Source organism: Lytechinus variegatus, chromosome 14, assembly GCF_018143015.1.
Source record: "Lytechinus variegatus isolate NC3 chromosome 14, Lvar_3.0, whole genome shotgun sequence".
Taxonomy (NCBI): Eukaryota; Metazoa; Echinodermata; class Echinoidea; order Temnopleuroida; family Toxopneustidae; genus Lytechinus; species Lytechinus variegatus.
In genome coordinates, this window is record NC_054753.1 from 313,011 (window position 1) to 335,833 (window position 22,823).

General features: G+C 36.6%; 1 protein-coding gene across 1 annotated transcript in view; it reads left to right on the forward strand.

Moving 5' to 3' along the window:
- Nucleotides 1-22,390, forward strand: part of LOC121427548 (arylsulfatase B-like) — a 30,676-nt gene extending 8,286 nt beyond the window's left edge. The window contains exons 2-7 of the mRNA XM_041623998.1: nucleotides 16,435-16,621; nucleotides 18,764-18,960; nucleotides 19,697-19,907; nucleotides 20,311-20,560; nucleotides 20,862-21,031; nucleotides 21,506-22,390. Of these exons, the coding sequence (XP_041479932.1) occupies nucleotides 16,435-16,621; nucleotides 18,764-18,960; nucleotides 19,697-19,907; nucleotides 20,311-20,560; nucleotides 20,862-21,031; nucleotides 21,506-21,774 (1,284 nt within the window). The 3' untranslated portion in view covers nucleotides 21,775-22,390. The remainder of the gene's footprint in view (nucleotides 1-16,434; nucleotides 16,622-18,763; nucleotides 18,961-19,696; nucleotides 19,908-20,310; nucleotides 20,561-20,861; nucleotides 21,032-21,505) is intronic.
- Nucleotides 22,391-22,823: the final 433 nt, after the last annotated feature.

The window sequence follows — 22,823 nt, forward strand, 5'->3', positions numbered from 1 at the left end:
ATAATTTTCTCCCCATTGACCTATGAAATAAAGTTTTATTTCTCACTGAACATGTGGAGTTACCATTGCTTAACATTATTTGGTTCAGTCCAGTTGGTCCTTATTGTCAAATCTGTAAAATATGAAATATTGTAGAATTCAAACAATGAAAAACAAACCAAAATGTTAGGGACATCATCGATTCTCTCATATGCATGTGGGTAAATTGTGCATATAACTATTTTGTGAAATATAAGCGAAATTTCAAAATGTCATAACTTTCTTAGTCCAGTCCAGTTGGTCCTTATTGGTCCTTATTGTCAAATCTGTAAAATTTGAAATATTGTAGAATTCAAACAATGAAAAACAAACCAAAAAGTTAGGGACATCATCGATTCTCTCATATGCATGTGGGTAAATTGTGCATATAACTATTTTGTGAAATATAAGCGAAATTTCAAAATGTCATAACTTTCTTACTTTGCATTCGATTTTGATGAAATATTTTGCATGATGCTTGCCTGATTTTTCTCTGTTGATTCAAAACAACCTTTTCTGTGGTGGACTTGACCTTTAATGTGAAGATATTCATTGCTGGAAATAATGATATGATACTTGGGACATATCATACACACATGTATGAAAATATTAAATAATTATGATTTCATTTTATACAATAAGCCTAGCAAATATTCCTGACGATCATGTGTACATTAGGTTATTTTTTTTACCAAAATATTGTTAAAATTTCAAATTCAATAACTTTGTTATTATTAGATGTTAATGAAATTTTCAGCATGATGCTTTTCTGATTCATTCTCTCCCTTCCAAAATCTCCCCTTTTCTCATGCTTTCTTTCTATGGTCCCCTTCATTCTCCTTATAACTATTTTATGTGTAAAATGTAACCAGTCGTCCAACCCATTCGATTGAAGGGCTAGAGGTACTCGAGACTGAAAGTTATGTGATACAATTCAAAGTGTACATCAGACAAACAAAAAGCACTTAAAATTTCATCAAAATTTGTTGAGGATTAACGAAGTTATGACGAATTAAAGTTGTTATTTTTTTGTAAAACTGTTCTCTTCAATTCCTCATGAATATACAAAATCACAATTTATATATTTTTTGTATTATATGAATTCAAATTTTGTCCAAGCTAGGTTGTAAAAAATTACAATTGACTACTGATTCTGTGTAAGACAATAATCATATTATTTCTCACACATACTTGAGTTATTCATCTGATTCAGCACAGCAAAAATAGACAGAAAAGAAATAAGTGGGTATCTTGTATATATTATTTTCTATATATTTTGCAAAAAGAGGTCTCTATTTTTTTTATGTTTTTTAGTGTTCCAAATTGAATAATTTTCTTTCCCTATTTTCATTATATTTTCTTTCTATGTGTGATATATTATTTATTTCTTAATGTATCTTTATTGTATTTATGATAAACTTTTGGCATGTTTCTACAGTAAATCATTAAAAACAGTTTATCTTTTCCAGACTCGAATAACCTTATCGCTCTTAAACCAAGCTGTTTCTACAGACCAAATAATCTGATTAACTTGCATTTCGCTTCGCAAATACGGCAGAAATCGGAAAATTCAACCTATAACATCAACATTGCATTTTGGTATGTCAAAAATTGCATCTCGTCAGGAAAATTTTCAAAATTCATGGTAGATCTCACTCATTGTAGCAGGTATACATGTTTCGCGATCAGCTGGCGAGATTAAACAGGCCAGAATAAATGTACACTGTGAGATCGCACTTCAGGGTTCAAGCACTTAAGCCAGACATGAATGCTATTTTGCCCCATGTTTACAGAAAAGTTAAACGGATTTACATGGCAATAACCACCTCTCAAAGATGGTTATGAGAAACCGTATTTTGCGCGATGCAATTTATCAATTAACTGCATCGCGTTTGTTTCTACAGGAAACTTATCCAGGATTCTGGATACTTAGGCGGGTAATACTTTTTAACAATTCTTTGTAGAAACACGCCATTGATATATCTTTTTAGGTGAAAAGAAAAAAGGGAACAATTTGGGGGACGGGGGTACTATTTTCCCCCCTTTTGGGGATATTTCATTTCTTCTAGGTGTGGTACCCTTTATTCATTTGGCCATGTGAAGGCTATCGCACATTTTGAGTTTAATCTTCAAAATTTGGTGTTCATTAGTTTGTTGTCCAAATTCTGTCTTGCATGTAAATTTGTTTATAGGAAGATTAACATAATACCTATGTGGAGTGTAATCATTGATCTCTTGTCGTGTCGCGCAGTCACATGTATTCATAATATGGTGCTTTTTTGCCATACCTGTCAATACTCTTTTGTACTTGAACTTATCAGTAAAAAAATGTTTATTAATATTGTTGAAAGCAATTACACACAGATTTAACATCAAGTATCAGGTTTGTACGCAGAACAGTGGTTTTGCCAAGTACTCAATCCATGTAAAAAGCAATAAGAGAGAACAGGTTTATTCTTGGAAATGTTAGTCTTCATTTGTTGTGTTTTTCAATCAAACTCGATCTGTCTTGATACATGTTTATTTTTTTCATAACAAGATTGACAGAGATATCAACGAGTAGCTAAGACTAAGTCATATATATTAATAACTTATGTGCTTTAATTATAAAGTCTATACTTGTGAATACTCTGTGCCATTTATGCTGTACTTAAACTTCTTATAGTAAAAACAATTTAATGACGTTCTTGAAATAACTGCTTTCATTTATTTTTCTTGTGTATACTTATTCCATTATCAAGCCTACCATTAACCCCAGAGATATGCTGTACACCATTGGTCTACCATTCACTGTACTTTATTGGCTTACTATACATTGCACATCTTTGTTCTGTCTATCATTAGTCTACCATTGAATGTACGCTTGTGGTCTATAGTGTATGACCAATGGTGTTATTTGAATGGTTGACTAATAGTATAGAGTGTATGGTATGACAGTATTGTATGGTAAATGGTAGGTCAATGGTGTACAGTGTATGGTAAGCCAATGGTGTATGGTGTATGGTAAGCCTACGGTGTACGGTGAATAGTAGTTCAATGGTGTATGGTAGGCCAATGGTGTACTGTAAATGGTAGGTCAATGGTGTATGGTAGAATGGTGTAAAGTGAATGGTCAATCAATGGTGAACGGTGTATGGTGGTTGAATGGTGAGTGTCGAATGGTACACGAATGGTGTACGTTGAATGGTACGTGAATGGTGTACAGTGAATAGTACGCGAATGGTGTACGATGAATGGTGCGCGGATGGTGGATGGTACATGAATGGTGTATGGTGTATGGTCAATGGTAGGCGAATGGTGTATGGTGAAAGGCAATTGGTAGGCCAATGGTGTCCAGTGAATGGTGGCTGAATGGTAAATGGTAGGCCAGTGAATGGTGGCTGAATGGTGAATGGTGGTCAATGGTAAACCTGTCTATAGTGGCCATATGGTAGATCAATGGTGAATGGTGTTTGATCAATGGTATATGAATGGTAAATGGTGCTCATGAATATGGTAATAGTAACGTCCCAATTATTTAAATTAGTTTGAATGGTATACCATTGAGGCTTGAATGGTATACCATTGGTGTATGGTGGGTGCTGTGCGAATGGTATTCCAATGGTATATCAATGGTGTATGATAAATGGTAGTCAATGGTATACCATTCAATTTTTTTTATAAGGGAAGGGTAGGATTTCACACGCCAATACTTGTTAATACCATGGTCTCATTTGTTCTACGGCGGCCGTATACGACGAGTCGAAAACAGCCGTTTTAACATTTTTGTACCAGCTAAAATATAGGTAATTTGAATAAAAATGAATAAAACGGCTGTTTTCGACTCGCCGTACGGCCGCCGTAGAGCAACCCTTATAAAAAAAATTGAATGGTATACCATTGACTACCATTCATCATACACCATCGATATACCATTGGAATACCATTCGCACAGCACCCACCATACACCAATGGTATACCATTCAAGCCTCAATGGTATACCATTCAAACTAATTTAAATAATTGGGACATTACTATTACCATATTCATGAGCACCATTTACCATTCATATACCATTGATCAAACACCATTCACCATTGATCTACCATATGGCCACTATAGACAGGTTTACCATTGACCACCATTCACCATTCAGCCACCATTCACTGGCCTACCATTTACCATTCAGCCACCATTCACTGGACACCATTGCCCTACCAATTGCCTTACACCATACACCATTCGCCTACCATTGACCATTGACCATACACCATTCATGTACCATTCACCATCCGCGTACCATTCATCGTACACCATTCGCGTACCATTCACTGTACACCATTCGCGTATCATTCACCGTACACCATTCGCGTACCATTCAGCGCTCACCATTCAACTACCATTCGCCGTACACCGTTCACCATTGATTGACCATTCACTTTACACCATTCTACCATACACCGAACACCATTGACCTACCATTTACAGTACACCATTGGCCTACCATACACCATTGAACTAATATTCACCATACACCGTAGGCTTACCATACACCATTGGCTTACCATACACTGTACACCATTGACCTACCATTTACCATACAATACTGTCATACCATACACTATACTATTAGTCAACCATTCAAATAACACCATTGGTCATACACTATAGACGACAAGTGTACATTCAATGGTAGACCAATGGTAGACAGTAGAACAAAGATGTGCAATGTATAGTAAGCCAATAAAGTACAGTGAATGGTAGACCAATGGTGAACAGCATATCTCTGGGGCTAATGGTAGGCTTAATAATGGAATAAGTACCCCGGTATACACAATAAAAAAAAATGAAAGCAGTTATTTCAAGAACGTCATTAAATTGCTTTTACTATAAGAAGTTTAAGTACAGCATAAATGGCACAGAGTATTCACAAGTATAGACTTTATGATTAAAGCACATAAGTTATTAATATATATGACTTAGCTATTCGTTGATATCTCTGTCAATCTTGCTATGAAAAAAATAAACATGTATCAAGACAGATCGAGTTTGAAAAACACAACAAATGAAGACTAACATTTCCAAGAATAAACCTGTTCTCTCTTATTGCTTTTTACATGGATTGCGTACTTGGCAAAACCACTGTTCTGCATACAAACCTGATACTTGATGTTAAATCTGTTGTGTGTAATTGCTTTCAACAACATTAATAAACATTTTTTTACTAATAAGTTCAAGTACAAAAGAGTATTGACAGGTATGGCATAAAAGCACCATATTATGAATACATGTGACTACGCGATACTACAAGAGATCAATGATTGCACTCCCCATATAGATATTATGTTAATTTTCCTATAAACAAATTTACATGTAAGACAGAATTTGGACAACAAACTAATGAACACCAAATTTCGAAGATTAAACTCAAAATGTGCGATAGCCTTCACATGGCCAAATGAATAAAGGGTACCACACCTAGAAGAAATGAAATATCCCCAAAAGGGGGCAAAATAGTACCCCCAAATTGTTCTCTTTTTTCTTTTCACCTAAAAAGATATATCAATGGCGTGTTTCTACAAAGAATTGTTAAAAAGTATTACCCGCCTAAGTATCCAGAATCCTGGATAAGTTTCCTGTAGAAACAGACGCGATGCGGTTAATTGATAAATTGCATCGCACAAAATACGGTTTCTCATTTTTCTTTGAGAGGTGGTTATTGCCATGTTAATCCGTTTAACTTTTCTGTAAAACATAGGGCAAAATAGCATGCATGTCTGGCTTAAGTGCTTGAACCCAGAAGTGCGATCTCACAGTATACATATATTCTGGCCTGTTTAATCTCGCCAGCTGATCGCGAAACACGTATACCTGCTACAATGAGTGAGATCTACCATGAATTTTGAAAATTTTCCTAACGAGACATACCGAAATGCAATGTTGATGTTATAGGTTGAATTTTCCGATTTCTGCCCTATTTGCAAAGTGAAATGCAAGTTAATCAGATTATTCGGTCCATAGAAACAGGTTGGTTTAAGAGCGATAAGAATATTCGAGTCCGGAAAAGATAAACTGTTTTTAATGATTTACTGTAGAAACACGCCAAAAGTTTATCATAAATACAATAAAGATACATTAAGAAATAAATATCACACATAGAAAGAAAATATAATGAAAATAGGGAAAGAAAATTATTCAATTTGGAACACTAAAAAACAGAAAAAAAGAGACCTCTTTTTGCAAAATATATAGAAAATAATATATACAAGATACCCACTTATTTCTTTTCTGTCTATTTTTGCTGTGCTGAATCAGATGAATAACTCAACTATGTGTGAGAAATAATATGATTATTGTCTTACACAGAATCAGTAGTCAATTGTAATTTTTTACAACCTAGCTTGGACAAAATTTGAATTCATATAATACAAAAAATATATAAATTGTGATTTTGTATATTCATGAGGACTTGAAGAGAACAGTTTTACCAAAAAATAACAACTTTAATTCGTCATAACTTCGTTAATCCTCAACAAATTTTGATGAAATTTTCAGTGCTTTTTGTTTGTCTGATGTACACTTTGAATGATATCACATAACTTTCAGTCTCGAGTACCTCTAGCCCTTCAATCAAATGGGTTGGACGACCGGTTACATTTTACACATAAAATAGTTATAAGGAGAATGAAGGGGACCATAGAAAGAAAGCATAGAAAAGGGGAGATTTTGGTAGGGAGAGAATGAATCAGAAAAACATCATGCTGAAAATTTCGTTAACATCTAATAATAACAAAGTTATTGAATTTGAAATTTTAACAATGTTTTGGTAAAAAACTAACCTAATGTACACATGATCGTCAGGAATATTTGCTAGGCTTATTGTATGAAATGAAATCATAATTATTTCATATTTTCATACATGTGTGTATGATATGTCCCAAGTATCATATCATTATTTCCAGCAATGCATATCTTCACATTAAAGGTCAAGTCCACCACAGAAAAGGTTGTTTTGAATCAACAGAGAAAAATCAGGCAAGCATCATGCAAAATATTTCATCAAAATCGGATGCAAAATTTCGCTTATATTTCACAAAATAGTTATATGCACAATTTACCCACATGCATATGAGAGAATCGATGATGTCCCTCACTTTTTGTTTTGTTTTTCATTGTTTGAATTCTACAATATTTCAATTTTTACAGATTTGACAATAAGGACCAACTGGACTGAACCAAATAATATTAAGCAATGGTAACTCCACATGTTCAGTGAGAAATAAAACTTTATTTCATAGGTCAATAGGGAGAAAATTATATTTCATATTTAAAAAAACAAAAGAAAAGTGAATGAGTGATGTCATCAGTTCCCTCATTTGCATACCGACCAGGATGTGCATATAACTATTAAGTGAAATTGAGTGAAACTTAAAAATGTCATACCTTTCTTATTTTTCATCCGATTTTTATGTTTCATTTTTCTCTATTTAATCAAATCAACTTTTTGTTAGGGTGGACATGTCTTTGAAATAAATTTTCACTCCATTTTTTATAGTCCTCGGAGGACAAAGTGTAAATAAGCATGACTTCTTGTAATAAAATACAAAAGAACAAGAGGGGATATGACATCAGCTTGGGTACGTCGTGGTCTAGTGGTTCTGACTCTCACCTTACAAACAGAGGGTCATGAATTTGAGTCCTAGCCATGGTGTGTTTTCCTTCAGCCCGAAATTTATCCACACTATGCTGCACTAGACCCAGGTGAAGTGAATGGGTACCCGGCAGGATTAATTCCTTGAAGCTGTAATAAGAAATATTGGATGAAAACAATGCAAAGGACAGTATATTAGCTAAGGGTTCAAAACATCAATGCTTGTCGTGTGTTTAAGCTTTCTTTAGAAGTTCTTATATTTTTTTAAATATCGAGAAATTTGCAGTATACACTACCATTCAATTGAACGGTACCAATTAACAAATATCAACAAAACATTTTGTAAAATATGATAAATAAATTTATGTTTACCATAGATGGGAAGAAAATAACCTATTATCTAATGGGAGGCCCCAATGATGACAAATACCACAACAAATGAATACCTGAGAAGTGTCCACCCCTCAGCCAACATACTGATTTTTTTTTCAGCTATGCCACTGCAGGAATACAATCTGTTTTATCTCATGAAGCTTTGCAATTTTTCCTACTGAAGAAAATTCTTACACACATACCTTTCATAAACTCCATTTTTTTCTTGTACACGGCACGTTTTCTGTGTTCAACACCCGTCGTGTCATTCCCATGTAAGGCTGGACCATCTACCTTATCATCCAGTGTATCCGTCGTCCAAACTTTGAAAATGAAATAAAATCAATTTAAGTGTTGTAAAATCTGCATGTATGTGCAGATACAAACAAAAATAGAATACTAATATAGTAATAGAAAAAGAATGATCTTAGAACTTTAATTTTAGAGATATTTTTCATGGATCTCTGATTACCAGCCCACAATTCAGGAATACAATAATAAAATGTGATATTGTTCAGCTTAGTTCAGACAAGGCTGTATTATAAATGTGCATGCTTTATACTAGTAATAGCTATGTCATCTGAAATCAAATTTCCAGAGCAGCAATTTTCAAAAGGAGGGTAATCGATGACATAAATTCCATTTCCCTGGTATTGACAATCGCAGAAGCGGATCCAAGTGGGCACATTTGACCTGGGGTCCGTTGTATATTTTGAGTTGCAATAAATCGCAACTCTAAATATCATACGCAACTTGATTTTCAACCAATCAACAGCGCGCATTTGGGACTTGCGATTGATTTTTTGACCTGGGTTTAAACGCAACTCTTTCTGCAATGGACCCCTGTGCCCCCACCTTGAGAGCAAGATAAAAATGTGGCTTTCTTACACAAGTGTTCCCCCCCCCCCCTTCGAAAGTTACAGCAAATATATTGAAAATATTGTCTCATACAAGAGTGAGGATCTCTTTTTCGGTTTGCTTGTTATATAAAATTTCCTTGGGAAAATCTACCCCACTACCCCCTTTGAGAAATCATGGATCCATTCATGGACAATCATATGCCAGTGGATGAATTCCAGACATTGTTTTAGGCAAGTTTTGATCAGTAATTAAATAAAAACAGATAAAATGTGATCACGGGACAAATTTAAAAAAGGATAAAATTTACTTTAAAAATTGATATGCCTAGCCCCATGAAATGATCTAATAATAACCTCCCGCATTAATGCTTCACAAGTTTCACACCAGCCAACTTCGAGCAAAACTCCCCACCAGAAATTGTCTTATTTGTCTACACACATTTTGAGGTCAATACACAATATGCCCACCACTTTTCAAAATATTGCGGATCGCTTGGATTTGCCGTCATGTTGAAATGGACCGAAGTTATGCGACCAAAAGATTCGCATGCGGCATGCTGGCTGTTTGTTCGCCACATGTTAGCATGATTTGTTTGCTAACTTCAGTCCCAATAAACATTACAGCGAATCCAAGCAATCCGCGAAGTGATTTCTACGGATTAGATCAACGCGTCGAGATCGAAGACTAAATACAGCCGTTCCCGATATTTTGAAAAGAGGTGGTATTAACATCGAAATGTGACTGAGAGACCTGTCATGACATTTGGGAACAAATTTTGGTGATGAGGTATGCTGGTAATCGGCCGGTGCAAAACTGCATTAGCGCCACTTTTCTCTGCATAATTATTGCAGCCTCTGTAGAAAAATTGAATATAGGAATCGTTTGTCACTCTGTCCAGTCACAGTTCCACACACAAAGTGCACATTTCACCCTATGTGCGATGAGTGGTGTGTACAGTGTAACTTAATAGGGGCTGCGTAGTCTTTATCATTTTTCAAACTTTAGGACCCCTACCATGTTTCACCTCCATTTTATCTCATTTACCAACATCTATCAACAACAACAACAAATTATAGGCCTAATTCCAAAACAATATTTGTCGGCAAGTTTTCAATTTCAGTGAATTACGTTGTGCAGTGTTTCACAATTAACGCTTTGACAGTCTTGACATTAGCATTAACAAATCATTCATTCATGAATTCAACGTATTCAGAGATGGTTTTTGTAAAACATTGACAATAAACATCAGGCAATACGAGCGAATTACTAATCTATTCCATGCTCGCCGAGCTAAACTCAGTCTCAGCCAACACAAAGCATAAGCACTCCCTATCGTCATAGCCACGTCCCGGCCAGTAGAGCAGCGGCCAGCGCCAACGGGGCAATGGCGGTGGCAGTGCAGTGGTCGTGGCAGTACACCGACATCTAATATTTTGAGACAATTTGAGAAATAAATCAAAGAAAATTGTTATAGAACTTACTGTTTAGCCTTCTACAAATGACTTTGAAGTCGCTGTCCGAATCTGACCCGTGTTCCTTTAGTTTTTGATGAATTATCGACGGACTTATCAACAGCAAAACGGCGGTCCCGGTAGATGGAGTTTTCTTTTTCAAATATTGCAATTGGCGGTTAGACGTGCGCGCGCGCGTACGTGCGTGCGATAGAGCTAGCTAACAAGCAGCCAAGCGGCCCTGCTTGCCAACGCGAAAGGGAGGGGGGGGGGGAGGGGGGTGAATTAAAACCAAATCAGGGGTGTCTTCTTTTTCCTCTCGATTGGTTCTGGGTTGGAAACCATGATGGCGTGTCACTGTTTTCCTTGGATCTTAGAATCTATGAAAAAAGTTTTCGATCCCTTCACTTTTTTTTTCCTGTATTCTCTTATTTTCTTTTTTATTTTCGTTGTCTTTTTTCTTTTCTGTTAATCTTTCTTTTCTTCATTGCCTTTTTTCTTTTCTTGTTTTTTCCCCTTAATATATATTTTTTTACTCACTCCTCATCTTCCCTTTTAATTTGCTTTTGTAATGATAGAAATGTGGAGCGTTGTGGCCCAGTGGATTAGTCTTCGGACTTTGAAACAGAGGGTCGTGGGTTCGAATCCCAGCCATGGCGTAATTTCCTTCAGCAAGAAATTTATCCACATTGTGCTGCACTCGACCCAGGTGAGGTAAATGGGTACCGGCAGGAAGTAATTCCTCAAAAAGCTGTGTGCACCGAGAAGGTAGCCTAGCTTAGCCGGGTAATAATAGCAGGGCCCGCTGGGAGAACAGTTTTCGGAACTGAAGTGGCTACCCTGGGTAAATATACCTTTATTATTATTATTATTATTATTATTGTTATTATTAGAAATTGAGATTTCATTCAGTAGATTTCTTTTCTGTTACATTGTACTATACCCTGATGGCGGCAGGGAATTTTGATAGGGGTGAGGGAGCAAGACCATGTGGATAAATCATTTCAATCAAGTAATGACCGGCCTATAGAATATCTCTCCTCTTTATAAACGCTGTCCACAAGTGGGAAAGAATAATTAGGGCCTAAAAAATAGAATTAGAATTTTGAAAATATCATTTGTAAAAAAAAAGAGAGAAATAATTCATGATTGGAAGCAGCTATTATAGCGTACAAATGGACCAAGACAACCAACAGTGAATTCATTTTGAGCAAAATATGGGGCATTGCAAGAAACTTGCAATCGAAGCAATCGAATGCAAATTAATTTCAGACTCCAAAATCATGAGAGTCATACTTTTCATTGCAAACTTGCAACTGATCCATAAAAAAATCCAAATTGTTATGTTCTAGATAAACTTAATGTTTATCATCACCTGTAAATTTGCATCTGATCGAATTTTGGGATTGATTGCAAATATCTTCTTGGAACACTCAATATATAGTTTTTTTTATAAAAAGCGGCCATAAACAAGCAAAATGATTATAAAAATAGAATAAAACTTATTAATTAAAAATCAAAACCCTTATTATCAAAAAAGATTTCATTGACCGATTGATTTTATTTTTGCACCCATTGCATCAGATTTAAATTTAGAAAGTAACATGTACAATTGTAAAATATAACAAATTTATAATGTTGTATTATAACCACTGGATCAATAATATTTAAACACATATAGACCTTTTACTTAATAAGGAAAAAGACAATTTAAAAGAATGCAAGATACCATGTTTACAATCATGAGCAATTACACTTGATTTGGGGAAGCTGCTCGCATAAAAGTCACAGCTCAAATATTTAATTAACTCTAAATACCTTTTAATCTTTGATATATTTTCTTTAAATCTTCGGAATTATGATAATGGGTAATGCAACTGGGCATACCATTCACCATTAACACTAATGGCATTCATTAGGCAAACACCACTAAGGCACTATGGCTTTACAATTATCCAACATGATTATATATACCACTAGGCACATACTACTAAGACACCATATTGGGTATATGGTATACCATTGATACCAATCATACCATTATAGAGGCACATACTACTGAGACACCATTGGGTATATGGTATACCATGCAGTCATACCATTAGAGGCACATACTACTCAGACACCATTTGACACCACTGAGACACCATTGGGTAATGGTATACCATTCACCATACTAATCATACCATTATACATGTTATAGAGGCGCATACTACTGAGACACCATTGAATACCACTGAGACACAATTTGGTATATGGTATACCATTCATCATACCAGTCATACCATATAGAGACACATACTACTGAGACACCATTGAATACCACTGAGACGCCATTGTATACCACTGAGACACCATTGGTGTATGGTATACCATTCATTATACCAGTCATACCATTAGAGGCATATACTACTGAGACACTATTGAATACCACTGATACTCCATTGTATACCAGTGAGACACCATTGGTGTACGGTATACCATTGATCATACCAATCATACCATTACAGGCACATACTACTGAGACACCATTGAATACCACTGAGACACCATTGTATACCACTGAGACACCATTGGTGTATGGTATACCATTCATTATACCAGTCATACCATTAGAGGCATATACTACTGAGACACTATTGAATACCACTGAGACACCATTGTATACCACTGAGACACCATTGGTGTATGGTATACCATTGATCATACCAGTCATACCATTACAAGCACATACCACTGAGACACCATTGAATACCACTGAGACACCATTGGGTAATGGTATACCATTCGTCATACCAATCATATCATTAGTCACATACCGCTGAGACACCATTGGGTATATGGTATACCATTTACCATTAAATAAACTACCAATTACCATTAAGAACTTACCATTGAAACACCACTTAAATACCATTCGCGTACCATTTACCATTCAGATCACCATTCAACTACCATTCGGCACCATTCAAATACCATTGGCGATTTTTATAAGGGAAATGTGACCAAGGTATAAGGGGTGCAGTTTCAGAATGTTTAGGGTGCTTTTCGAGACCCCATGGTCGCGCATGTTATCCACTCGTGAATGGAAGTGCCCCCCCCCCCGGGACCCCTACCACTTTTTTGGTCGAGTGCCCCCCCCCCCCCGGATTCTAATATTGCATTGCTTACATTTGTGACCCAACTAGACCTTTTATGACCTTAACGCGTTTTTAATGCTTTGTGATTCACATAATGTGGATTTGATTTTGCATTTGCTATGAAAACGTGATGTTTATTCCGCTCAGTAGAAGAAGTAACAATTGAGAGGAATGTAAGTTGGTGTGGTTTGTCACATGAGGGTCATTCCATGCCAATTCACCCAATGAAAGTGCAATTTTGCACCCGACCCTCTCGGAATTCGTTGTAAATTGGTATACATAAAATTCACCATGGCCCAAGCACAAAACAAAAAAAATTAGTCAAATCGGTCCATCGGTTCTCGCGCTACAGCCCGCCCTTTTCTCCTTGTTTTGACAAAAATGGGTGTGACCTTCAACTTTCAATGGCCATTGTGTCGTAACGTGTTGACCAATTTTCATGAAACTGGTACCATTTAATAGGAAATTCAGAGAGGAATCCAAAACATGCATCAAATAATGTATTGGAGCGATTTATAAGGTCATGACCCTTGACCTATTCTTTGACCTTGAATTTGACCCCCGGACAAATAATTTTTTGACTTGATTTTCGTGTATGTTAATTATTTGTATGATATTGACAAAATATGTTAAAACCAATGATGATATTTTATTTCTTCACCTTTAAAAACTCTTCCAAAGATATCATGAAATTTCACTCTAGTCCCACATACTGATATTCATGTTAGTAAAGTGTTCACCAGTTACATGATTTCTTCCAATCTTTAAGTCACAGTATGCAAACACATGATAAGAAATTAAGCTCATCAGTTCACAAATGAAACATTAAACATTTATGCTCATGAATAGGTATCTGTTTAGGCATTTTATGTTCAGCAATATATATCATATATGTATATTAGGGATCCTTAAATAAGCATATACTCAACAATCTGATGATAAAAGTACCGGGTAAACACTTTACTAAGAAGAATATATACATATATGATATATATTGCTGAACATAAAAATGCCTAAACAGATACCTACTCATGAGCATAAATGTTTAATGTTTCATTTGTGAACTGATGAGCTTAATTTCTTTTAATGTGTTTGCATACTGTGACTTAAAGATTGGAAGAAATCATGTAACTTTTGAACACTTTACTAACATGAATATCAGTATGTGGGACTAGAGTGAAATTTCATGGTATCTTTGGAAGAGTTTTTAAAGGTGAAGAAATAAAATATCATCATTGGTTATAACATATTTTGTCAATATCATACAAATAATTAACATACACGAAAATCAAGTCAAAAAATTATTTGTCCGGGGGTCAAATTCAAGGTCAAAGAATAGGTCAAGGGTCACGACCTTATAAATCGCTCCAATACATTATTTGATGCATGTTTTGGATTCCTCTCTGAATTTCCTATTAAATAGTACCACTTTCGTGAAAATTGGTCAACACGTTATGACGCAATGGCCATTGAAAGTTGAAGGTCACGCCCATTTTTGTCAAAACAAGGAGAAAAGGGCGGGCTGTAGCGCGAGAACCGACGGACCGATTTGAATAATTTTTCTGTTTTGTGCTTGGGCCATGTTGAATTTTATGTATACCAATTTACAACGAATTCTGAGACGGTCGGGTGCAACCACTGGGTGAATCCAGATGGAATGACCCATAAATAGAATTCCTCAATATGCCAAGGTAGCAACCATCGAATTTATAATATACACCCTCAACTTAACTTTTTACCAAAAAACTTGTTTGTATTTCAAAACATGATATATGTCGCCTTTATGTGTCACTTACATGTATATTAATTTGTTATGTAATTTGATGACATTAACTAAACCTTAACTGACATATGCGTGATTAAAATGCCCAGTGATCCATTTATTTGCTTTTGATTTTCATTAGCTTTAATTTGATACCAAACATGACATGGCTATTTCGTAAAATATGAAAGTCATATTTAAGTGGTGTGTAAACAGTGGGCGTTTTGCTAGCCAGGAGGCTTCTAGAGAGTAAAAATCATTTACTAACGTAAGGTTACTCTCATACGAAGCCAGGTCTTCCTTTGTATTCATTGTGTGTACCACCAAAAAACCTGAAAGTTTCACCCCCGAGATTTCTACTTTCTTTCTAAAAGATCTAGCCCTAAATCATGTACATGAGATACAACTTCGTTTCCGACATTTCTACGCTATGGATTTTATTTTTAAACAAGAATTCATCAAAAAAATGAGAAAAATATCATGAAAAGACGGAAGAGACATGCCCGATGTTTACGCCGCCATCTTGTTTTCTATTGTTCTTCACCTACGATACGGACGCTTGCGTCGCATAACGTTGGGGAAGAACAATAGAAAACAACAACAGTATTTTAGTGAGAATGTTAGCCTGTTTGATGTTCTGTAAATACTCTTGAAGATGAGAAAGACACTTTTATATGAAACAAGTCTTAAATTGGGAATTTTCGTGATCATGTCATTTGTACTTTATATACTGTAATGGAATTTCCTGTTTATATTATAGGATAGTAATATAGTAGTTAGACATGATGGGGAACCATGGACCTAGCTATTACGGTCCATGGGGGGGGGGGCAGAGTGTGTGTAGAGTGAGCTTGACCCACCTCCCTTCTTGGGAGGGGAGCTTGAAATTGTGCTGAAATTTGCTTTCTTTTCGAAGTTAAACCTGTCTGTAAATCTTCTGTAATTCAAATTCCAAAACAGGTATATATTTTCGCATTTTTGAGATACACGTACGTCTCTACAGTTTTACTCATTTTTAGACACTGAAAGTACGCCGTATGACATGAAATAAGCATTCGTCAAATGTCATCAGACACAAGAAAATATGCACTTTAATGTTTGATATTATGAAAATAAGAAAATAATGCAGTCAATTTTGAAAATGATTTTTTTTTTAAATAACACTATATAGTGTTAACTAAACTTTACTTTACAACACAGATTCACACGGGTCTACAGCATTCTATTATCTGGCCAGCTCAACCAAACTGTTTACCCCTAGACATCACTACCCTCCCCCAGAAGTTGAAGCAAGCTGGATATGCCACCCACATGGCAGGAAAATGGCATCTTGGCTTTTACAAGAAAGAATGCTGGCCGACAAACAGAGGATTCGACTCATTTCTTGGTACGTAGAAATATGATTATTGATATTGTATAATATATTTAGTGGGTTTATTCTCACTTTCTAGCTCACCCATCCCACACCTACCGGCTTGAATAGACTCCTAGAAAGGGTTTTGCCGCTACATGGTAAATTGCAGATTGGTCTATACACCCACTTGTAATTTTCATGAGGTCTCATGGTCAAGTACTCCGTCTATACAAGATGCGCTAGTGTCCTTTGGTGTCCTTTATCCTAATTACCATGTCCCTCGGAGAGGACTTTAAGCCGTCGGTCCTCTGGTTGTTTGCTTACAAGCATTCGTGTTTTCTTAGCAGTCAGGTAAAAAAATCACCACCACTAATTCGTCTATCGGCCTACTCATCGTTCGGTCTTCATCTGATTTCCATGAAGCCGAATATGTATTTTTTTTCTAATTTGCCTGTTTTTGTCTAATATAAGCATAAATACATGTTGCGCCAAAAGCGGGTCCTTTTCACGCTTTTTCCGGTCGTTGGTGGTACTGGTATAGCAGGACACGTGAAGAGCGACCCCCGGGGAGAGGCGGAGGGGGGGGGGCGGGTTAAAAGAAACATTTTGAACGTTATATCTGCTTAGTGCACAACCGATCTTGATGAAACATTTTATTGTTATGCTTTGAATTCGAGAACATTTTGGCGAATTCTTTCGATGCGAAGAGAGTTCTTCTTGAATTCTGCTTCCTGCGATATAATGTCAGTATAGAAGCTCGGGGCTGCACCATCCGTCTCGTTTCGAGGTAAAGGTGTTTCTTCATCAGGGCCCTGGGAACGATTTTTTTTTTCAGTAGGGGTGCTGACTTGGGCTGAAACCTCTCCTAAAAGGTGGTGCTGATCGAAAAGGGGTCTGATATAAGGAATGTTTGCAGCGACCCATGAAGACTACTCAATAATCAAATCAAATAATACGAGCGCGAAGCGCGAGCTGAAAACTTTGACATTTCTTCCTAAAAATTCGACATTCTAAGCACTTTTCGTAATCATGAACAGGGTAGGTATATAACAATACAATTAATGCGCGCGCAAATTAAGATTTCAGACCTGAAAACGGGACATTCTAAGAATGTTTCTAATCATGAACAAGATAGGTACAATTGATGCGAGCGCGAAGCGCGAGTGGAGACAAAATTGAGATTTCAGACCTATAAACGGGATATTCTAAGCGCTTTTCTAATCATGAAGAGGATAGGTATATAACTATTAGATTGATGCGAGCGGAAACAAAATTGAGATTTCAGACCTAAAAACTGGACACTCTAAGCACTTTTCTTATCATGAACAGGGCAGGTGTATGCAATTGATGCGAGAGCACGAAGCACGAGTGGAAACTCAATTGAGAGTTCAGACCTATAAACGGGACATTCTAAGCACTTATCTAATTATGAACAAGATAGGTATATAACTTTAATATTTATGCGAGCGCGAAGCGCGAACGGAAACAAATTTGAGATTTCAGACCTAAAAACGGGACACTCTATCATGAACAGTATTGTATCGCTATAGGCAACTGATGCGAGCACGAAGTGAGGGAAACAAAATTTACATTTCAGACCTAAAACGGGAAATCAGTAAAAGGATGGGTGACGTGGGCGCGAAGCGCGAACACAGATTTTGTTATATTCTGATCTGAAACTTTTTAGTTTAATTATAAAAAAAAAACAGGCTGCGTATCTGACCAAACATACCTGCGCGTGCTTAGATTTAGACCTAAATTAGGACATTCGACCTTCTAAACATTTTTATAGTGAAAAATCAATAATGCGAGAGCTTAAAATATTTGATATTCCGATCAGAAAAAGGGTGAATTTAAGCACTGTGTACGAAAATTCTAAAGTGGGGCGGTTCCTACAAACTTCGTCCATTTTCATTACATTTCTGTCTTTCGTTGTCTACCAGATTTCCAGGGGGTGCTGCCTATAACACACGCAGCATGCACCCACCCACAAGGACCAGGACCATGTTCTTCATTGAGCATGACCTATTAAATTTGATTGTCTGTTCAAACTTGGGGGAGGGGGTCACGCTCATGCGCTAGCAGATCCAAGAGTGTCCTTTGTAAACATACTCCAAATATTAAAATGAATTTGTTTTGGGAGAGTTAACTTGTGCTGTGGTATATTGATGACAGGTATATTGCTTGGAAAGGGCGATCATTTCCTACACACCGAGGCGGGCAGTGGTACGCCTTACCCTTCAACCTGGAAATGGGAGGGGCTCGATTTCAGGGACGGTCTACAATCAACAAATGCCTATTCAGGGATCTACTCAACACATGTAATCTCGAAACGGGTAGAACATATCATCGAAAACCACGAAAAGGACAAGGTAAAAGAAATGACGAAAATATACAAAATAAACCGGCAGGGTTAAAGAAAGAATAGTAGGAATCGTTATCCGAACGTGGACTAGCAATTATAATTACAATATATACTTCCACTCATTATCGCGATTACTGTCCATGGGTCCGTTGCAGAAAGAGTTGCGTTCAAACGTAAGTAAAAAATTAATCGCAAGTCCAAAATGCGCGTTGTTTATGGGCTGAAAATCAATTTGTGCATGATTTTTAGAGTTGCGATTGATTACAACCCTTTCTGCAACGGGCCCCAGGTCATTGAAATCGATTTGTCTTCCCTGCATGTCGTACGTTCTCCACTCTCCGACAAACTGCCCGATCTCTTGATTGGAAACAACCCAATTTCACATTTTGTTCGGGGGACAGGGTTTAAATCTAACCCCATGGACCTTCGACTACTTAATGATTGGCAAGAATCACCCTTTCCATCATTCCCCCCCCCCCCCTTATGGTCGGGTGGGGGGGGGGCTGGGCTTCGCGCATCATCTCAGTTAGATATTAGAATGTATTTTTTCTCTACTTTAAAGTGCATAGGGAAACGTTCTGTTTATTGTGCGTTATAAAAATGATGTATTAAAGGCCTACACCTGATTTTTTTTAATCACTGATGTATACTCAAAGTTTGACTATGCGCTTCCCCAATCATGCCAATGTTATTACAAATAATTATTTCTCTTTCTCTCTCTCTCTCTCTCTCTATTTATACAGCCATTGTTCTTGTACGTGTCGTTTCAAGCAGTGCACACCCCTCTTCAGGTTCCCAAAAGCTACCTCAAACCATTTGAGTCAGAAATTAAGAATAAGAAAAGACGAATCTACGCAGGAATGACGTACTGCATGGATGAAGCCGTTGGGAATATCACAGAGGCTCTGAAGAACCATGGATTGTGGGATGACACCGTATTAGTATTTTCATCTGGTAAGCCACGCCCCTTTTCATGTAAGAAACACGAAGATTCAAGTAATAATGATAATAACGATGATGATAATAACGATGATGATGATGATGATGATGATAATAATAGTAATAATAATAATCATAATTATAATAATGATGATGATGAAAATGATAATAGTAATGCTGAAAATAATTATGATGATAATAATAATGATAAATGTGACATTGAAAATAACGATTATAAATTGTATAGAGCACTATCCATCTTAATTAGGTGCTCATGGCTCTTCAAAGCTAATGGAGAAAGAAAAAACCCATTAAGATTATATAATTCATTTATTATAAGCGTTTTTTGCCAAACAGGGACACCGCAGTAAAAGTAAAAATTAATAGTAAGTAATAATGACTTTATTATTTACCTAAGATAATGGTGGACGGATTGATAGCGGAGCCAGCAACTGGCCACTCCGAGGTTCCAAGACCACGCTTTGGGAAGGAGGTGTCCGTGCCGTGGGCTTTGTTACCAGTCCACTTCTCTCCGACAAAATGAAAGGGACAGTCAGTCGAGAACTGATCGATATAAGCGACTGGTACCCAACTCTAATAGGAGGTGTGGCTGGAGTGACGCTCAATGGATCAGAATTGGATGGATTCAACATTTGGGAAACCTTGAGGTAAACAAATCTTTAAATGAATTACGCATGAATTCTTGAATTTCCAGTAAAACATATAGACCACCATTCAGTTTCTCTATCAACTTTTGAAATAATGAAGCCATCAAATATTAAGCCAAAGAAGGAGAGGTTCTTTGCATTTATCTTCCAGATTACTGATATTTCAATGCATTTGCCCTAGTAAGAACCCCATCCCTACATAAAGAACCATACCAGGGTCTTTGCGTGTTGCTTTCCTGAAGTTCTTCTATGATTAGTTACATCATTGTCATCAAAATGCTTTCATTCTTCTTTTTAACAGTAATGGAAAACCGTCCCCCAGAGTGGAGCTATTACATAACATCGACCCTCTCATCACGCCACCTTCAACTTGGTCCAATGAAACTACCGCTAACCCTAAAAACACTTTCTCAACCAGAACATATGCTGCACTGCGACACAGGGATTGGAAGATTATCACTGGATATCAAAGTAAACTCATATCATAATTGTTCCAGTTAAACACCTATCCCGACTTGATATAGAAATGAAAACTTACGTTCGTTTCTTGCAAAAGGACGTGACGTCACTATATCTTGCCGCAGATAAGTCATCAAATACGTCCCCCCCCCCACTGATAAAGAAGTCATGGAGACGTCTCTTATATTGGAAACGATTTCTTAACATGCCAGTTTAAAAAGAATTGAACGTGTTAAAAATAATTTGTCACTATTCTCGGAGACACTACCAAAATCGGGAGATGCGTATCCTAGTGTCTCGAACAAGATAAAGCCCTCACTGAAAATCCACTTACATGGCCATTACTATAGATTCTGATAAGTTTTATTTAGCGATTGGAGCTATTCCTGTTTGGAGTTTCACTTAAATGTGTTTAAGTTCAAATTTTGAATCGATCGTTTTGTTCTGTATTTTTCTTATGAGAATAGTATTTGGTTTTTATTACAGAAGTCAACAACGGATGGTACTCACCAGCCGAATCAAGCGAGCCATCCATCGCTTCTGAGATCAAACCAGGAAAATCAGTCTGGTTGTTCAACATCACCAACGATCCTAAAGAGATCCATGACCTGTCCGACCATGAACCAAAGATAGTGAACTTTCTTCTAGAGAGGTTAAAGGTATATCAATCTGGAGCGAGCCCGGTGCGGTACCCGGATATTGATATGGATGCGAACCCTGCCCGACATGGCGGCGTCTGGGACAGTTGGGAATAAAACCACATCAGGCCATGGGTCCTACAAAAAATATATACAATCAATATGTATTATCAGTGGCTGCAATTTTATAAAAAAAACTGTTTCAAAATAATGAAATGAATATCGTGATATTCTTAAGACATTTAAAGTGTGTTTTTTATCACTAATTTTTTGTGAAGTTTATATTTTCTTTTGATATGTGGAGCTTTTTGATCGATTTGTTCTGACTATTCTCTTTGAAACATAGGGTTATGGGTTCGAATCCCAGATGAGGGAAATGGGTACCCTGTAGCCTACCTAAAGCGCCTTTTCAGCAGGTGGAGCTTAAGCGGTGATTATATAGAGTCGCCATTGAATATGCATTGGTGCCTCATAATGCTAACATTGTTCCCTTCATACAATTTTGAACATACAAATTCATAATTTTTAACAATACACAAAAATACATCGTGCGTCATAGGCCTTAAGTCGGCCTATGTTTGATTGTGTGTGTGTGTGTTGTTTTTTTTTGGGGGGTGGTGGCAGGCAAGGGAGGAAATCTCTCCCAAAAGGTAGGGGGCGAGGGGCTGGAAAGTTTGACAAGCAAAAAAAAAGGTTATTACCCCAAATTTAAGGTCAATTCGACGAAATTAAATTTGACAAACAAAAAAAATAAAATAAAAAAGTTATCATTCCAAAATAAATATTTTATATTTCGATTTTGAATAATTTGATGATGATTAGACAAATTATAGATTGCAGTTAGCATGTGAAAATGAAAATGAGGGACTTATTAAAAAGCAAAGCTTGTAATTGTAAGTCCCTTAGGATAAATTTATAGTAATCTTAATCGTATGTAATTAAAAGTAAAGTAAGACAATCTAGACCATATATGAAGTATAATGTATTTCTTACCATCATAGAAGACCAAAAATAGTAGGGGGATATTTGATATTGTGTCCCCCTACTATTTTGAGTAGGGGGACACGCCCCCTGCCCCCTCTGGGATTTCCGCCCATGGTGGCTGGGTGTATATTGAAAGTAAAGTGTCGCTTCTTCCTTGTGCATAAACAATATATTTTGTTAAT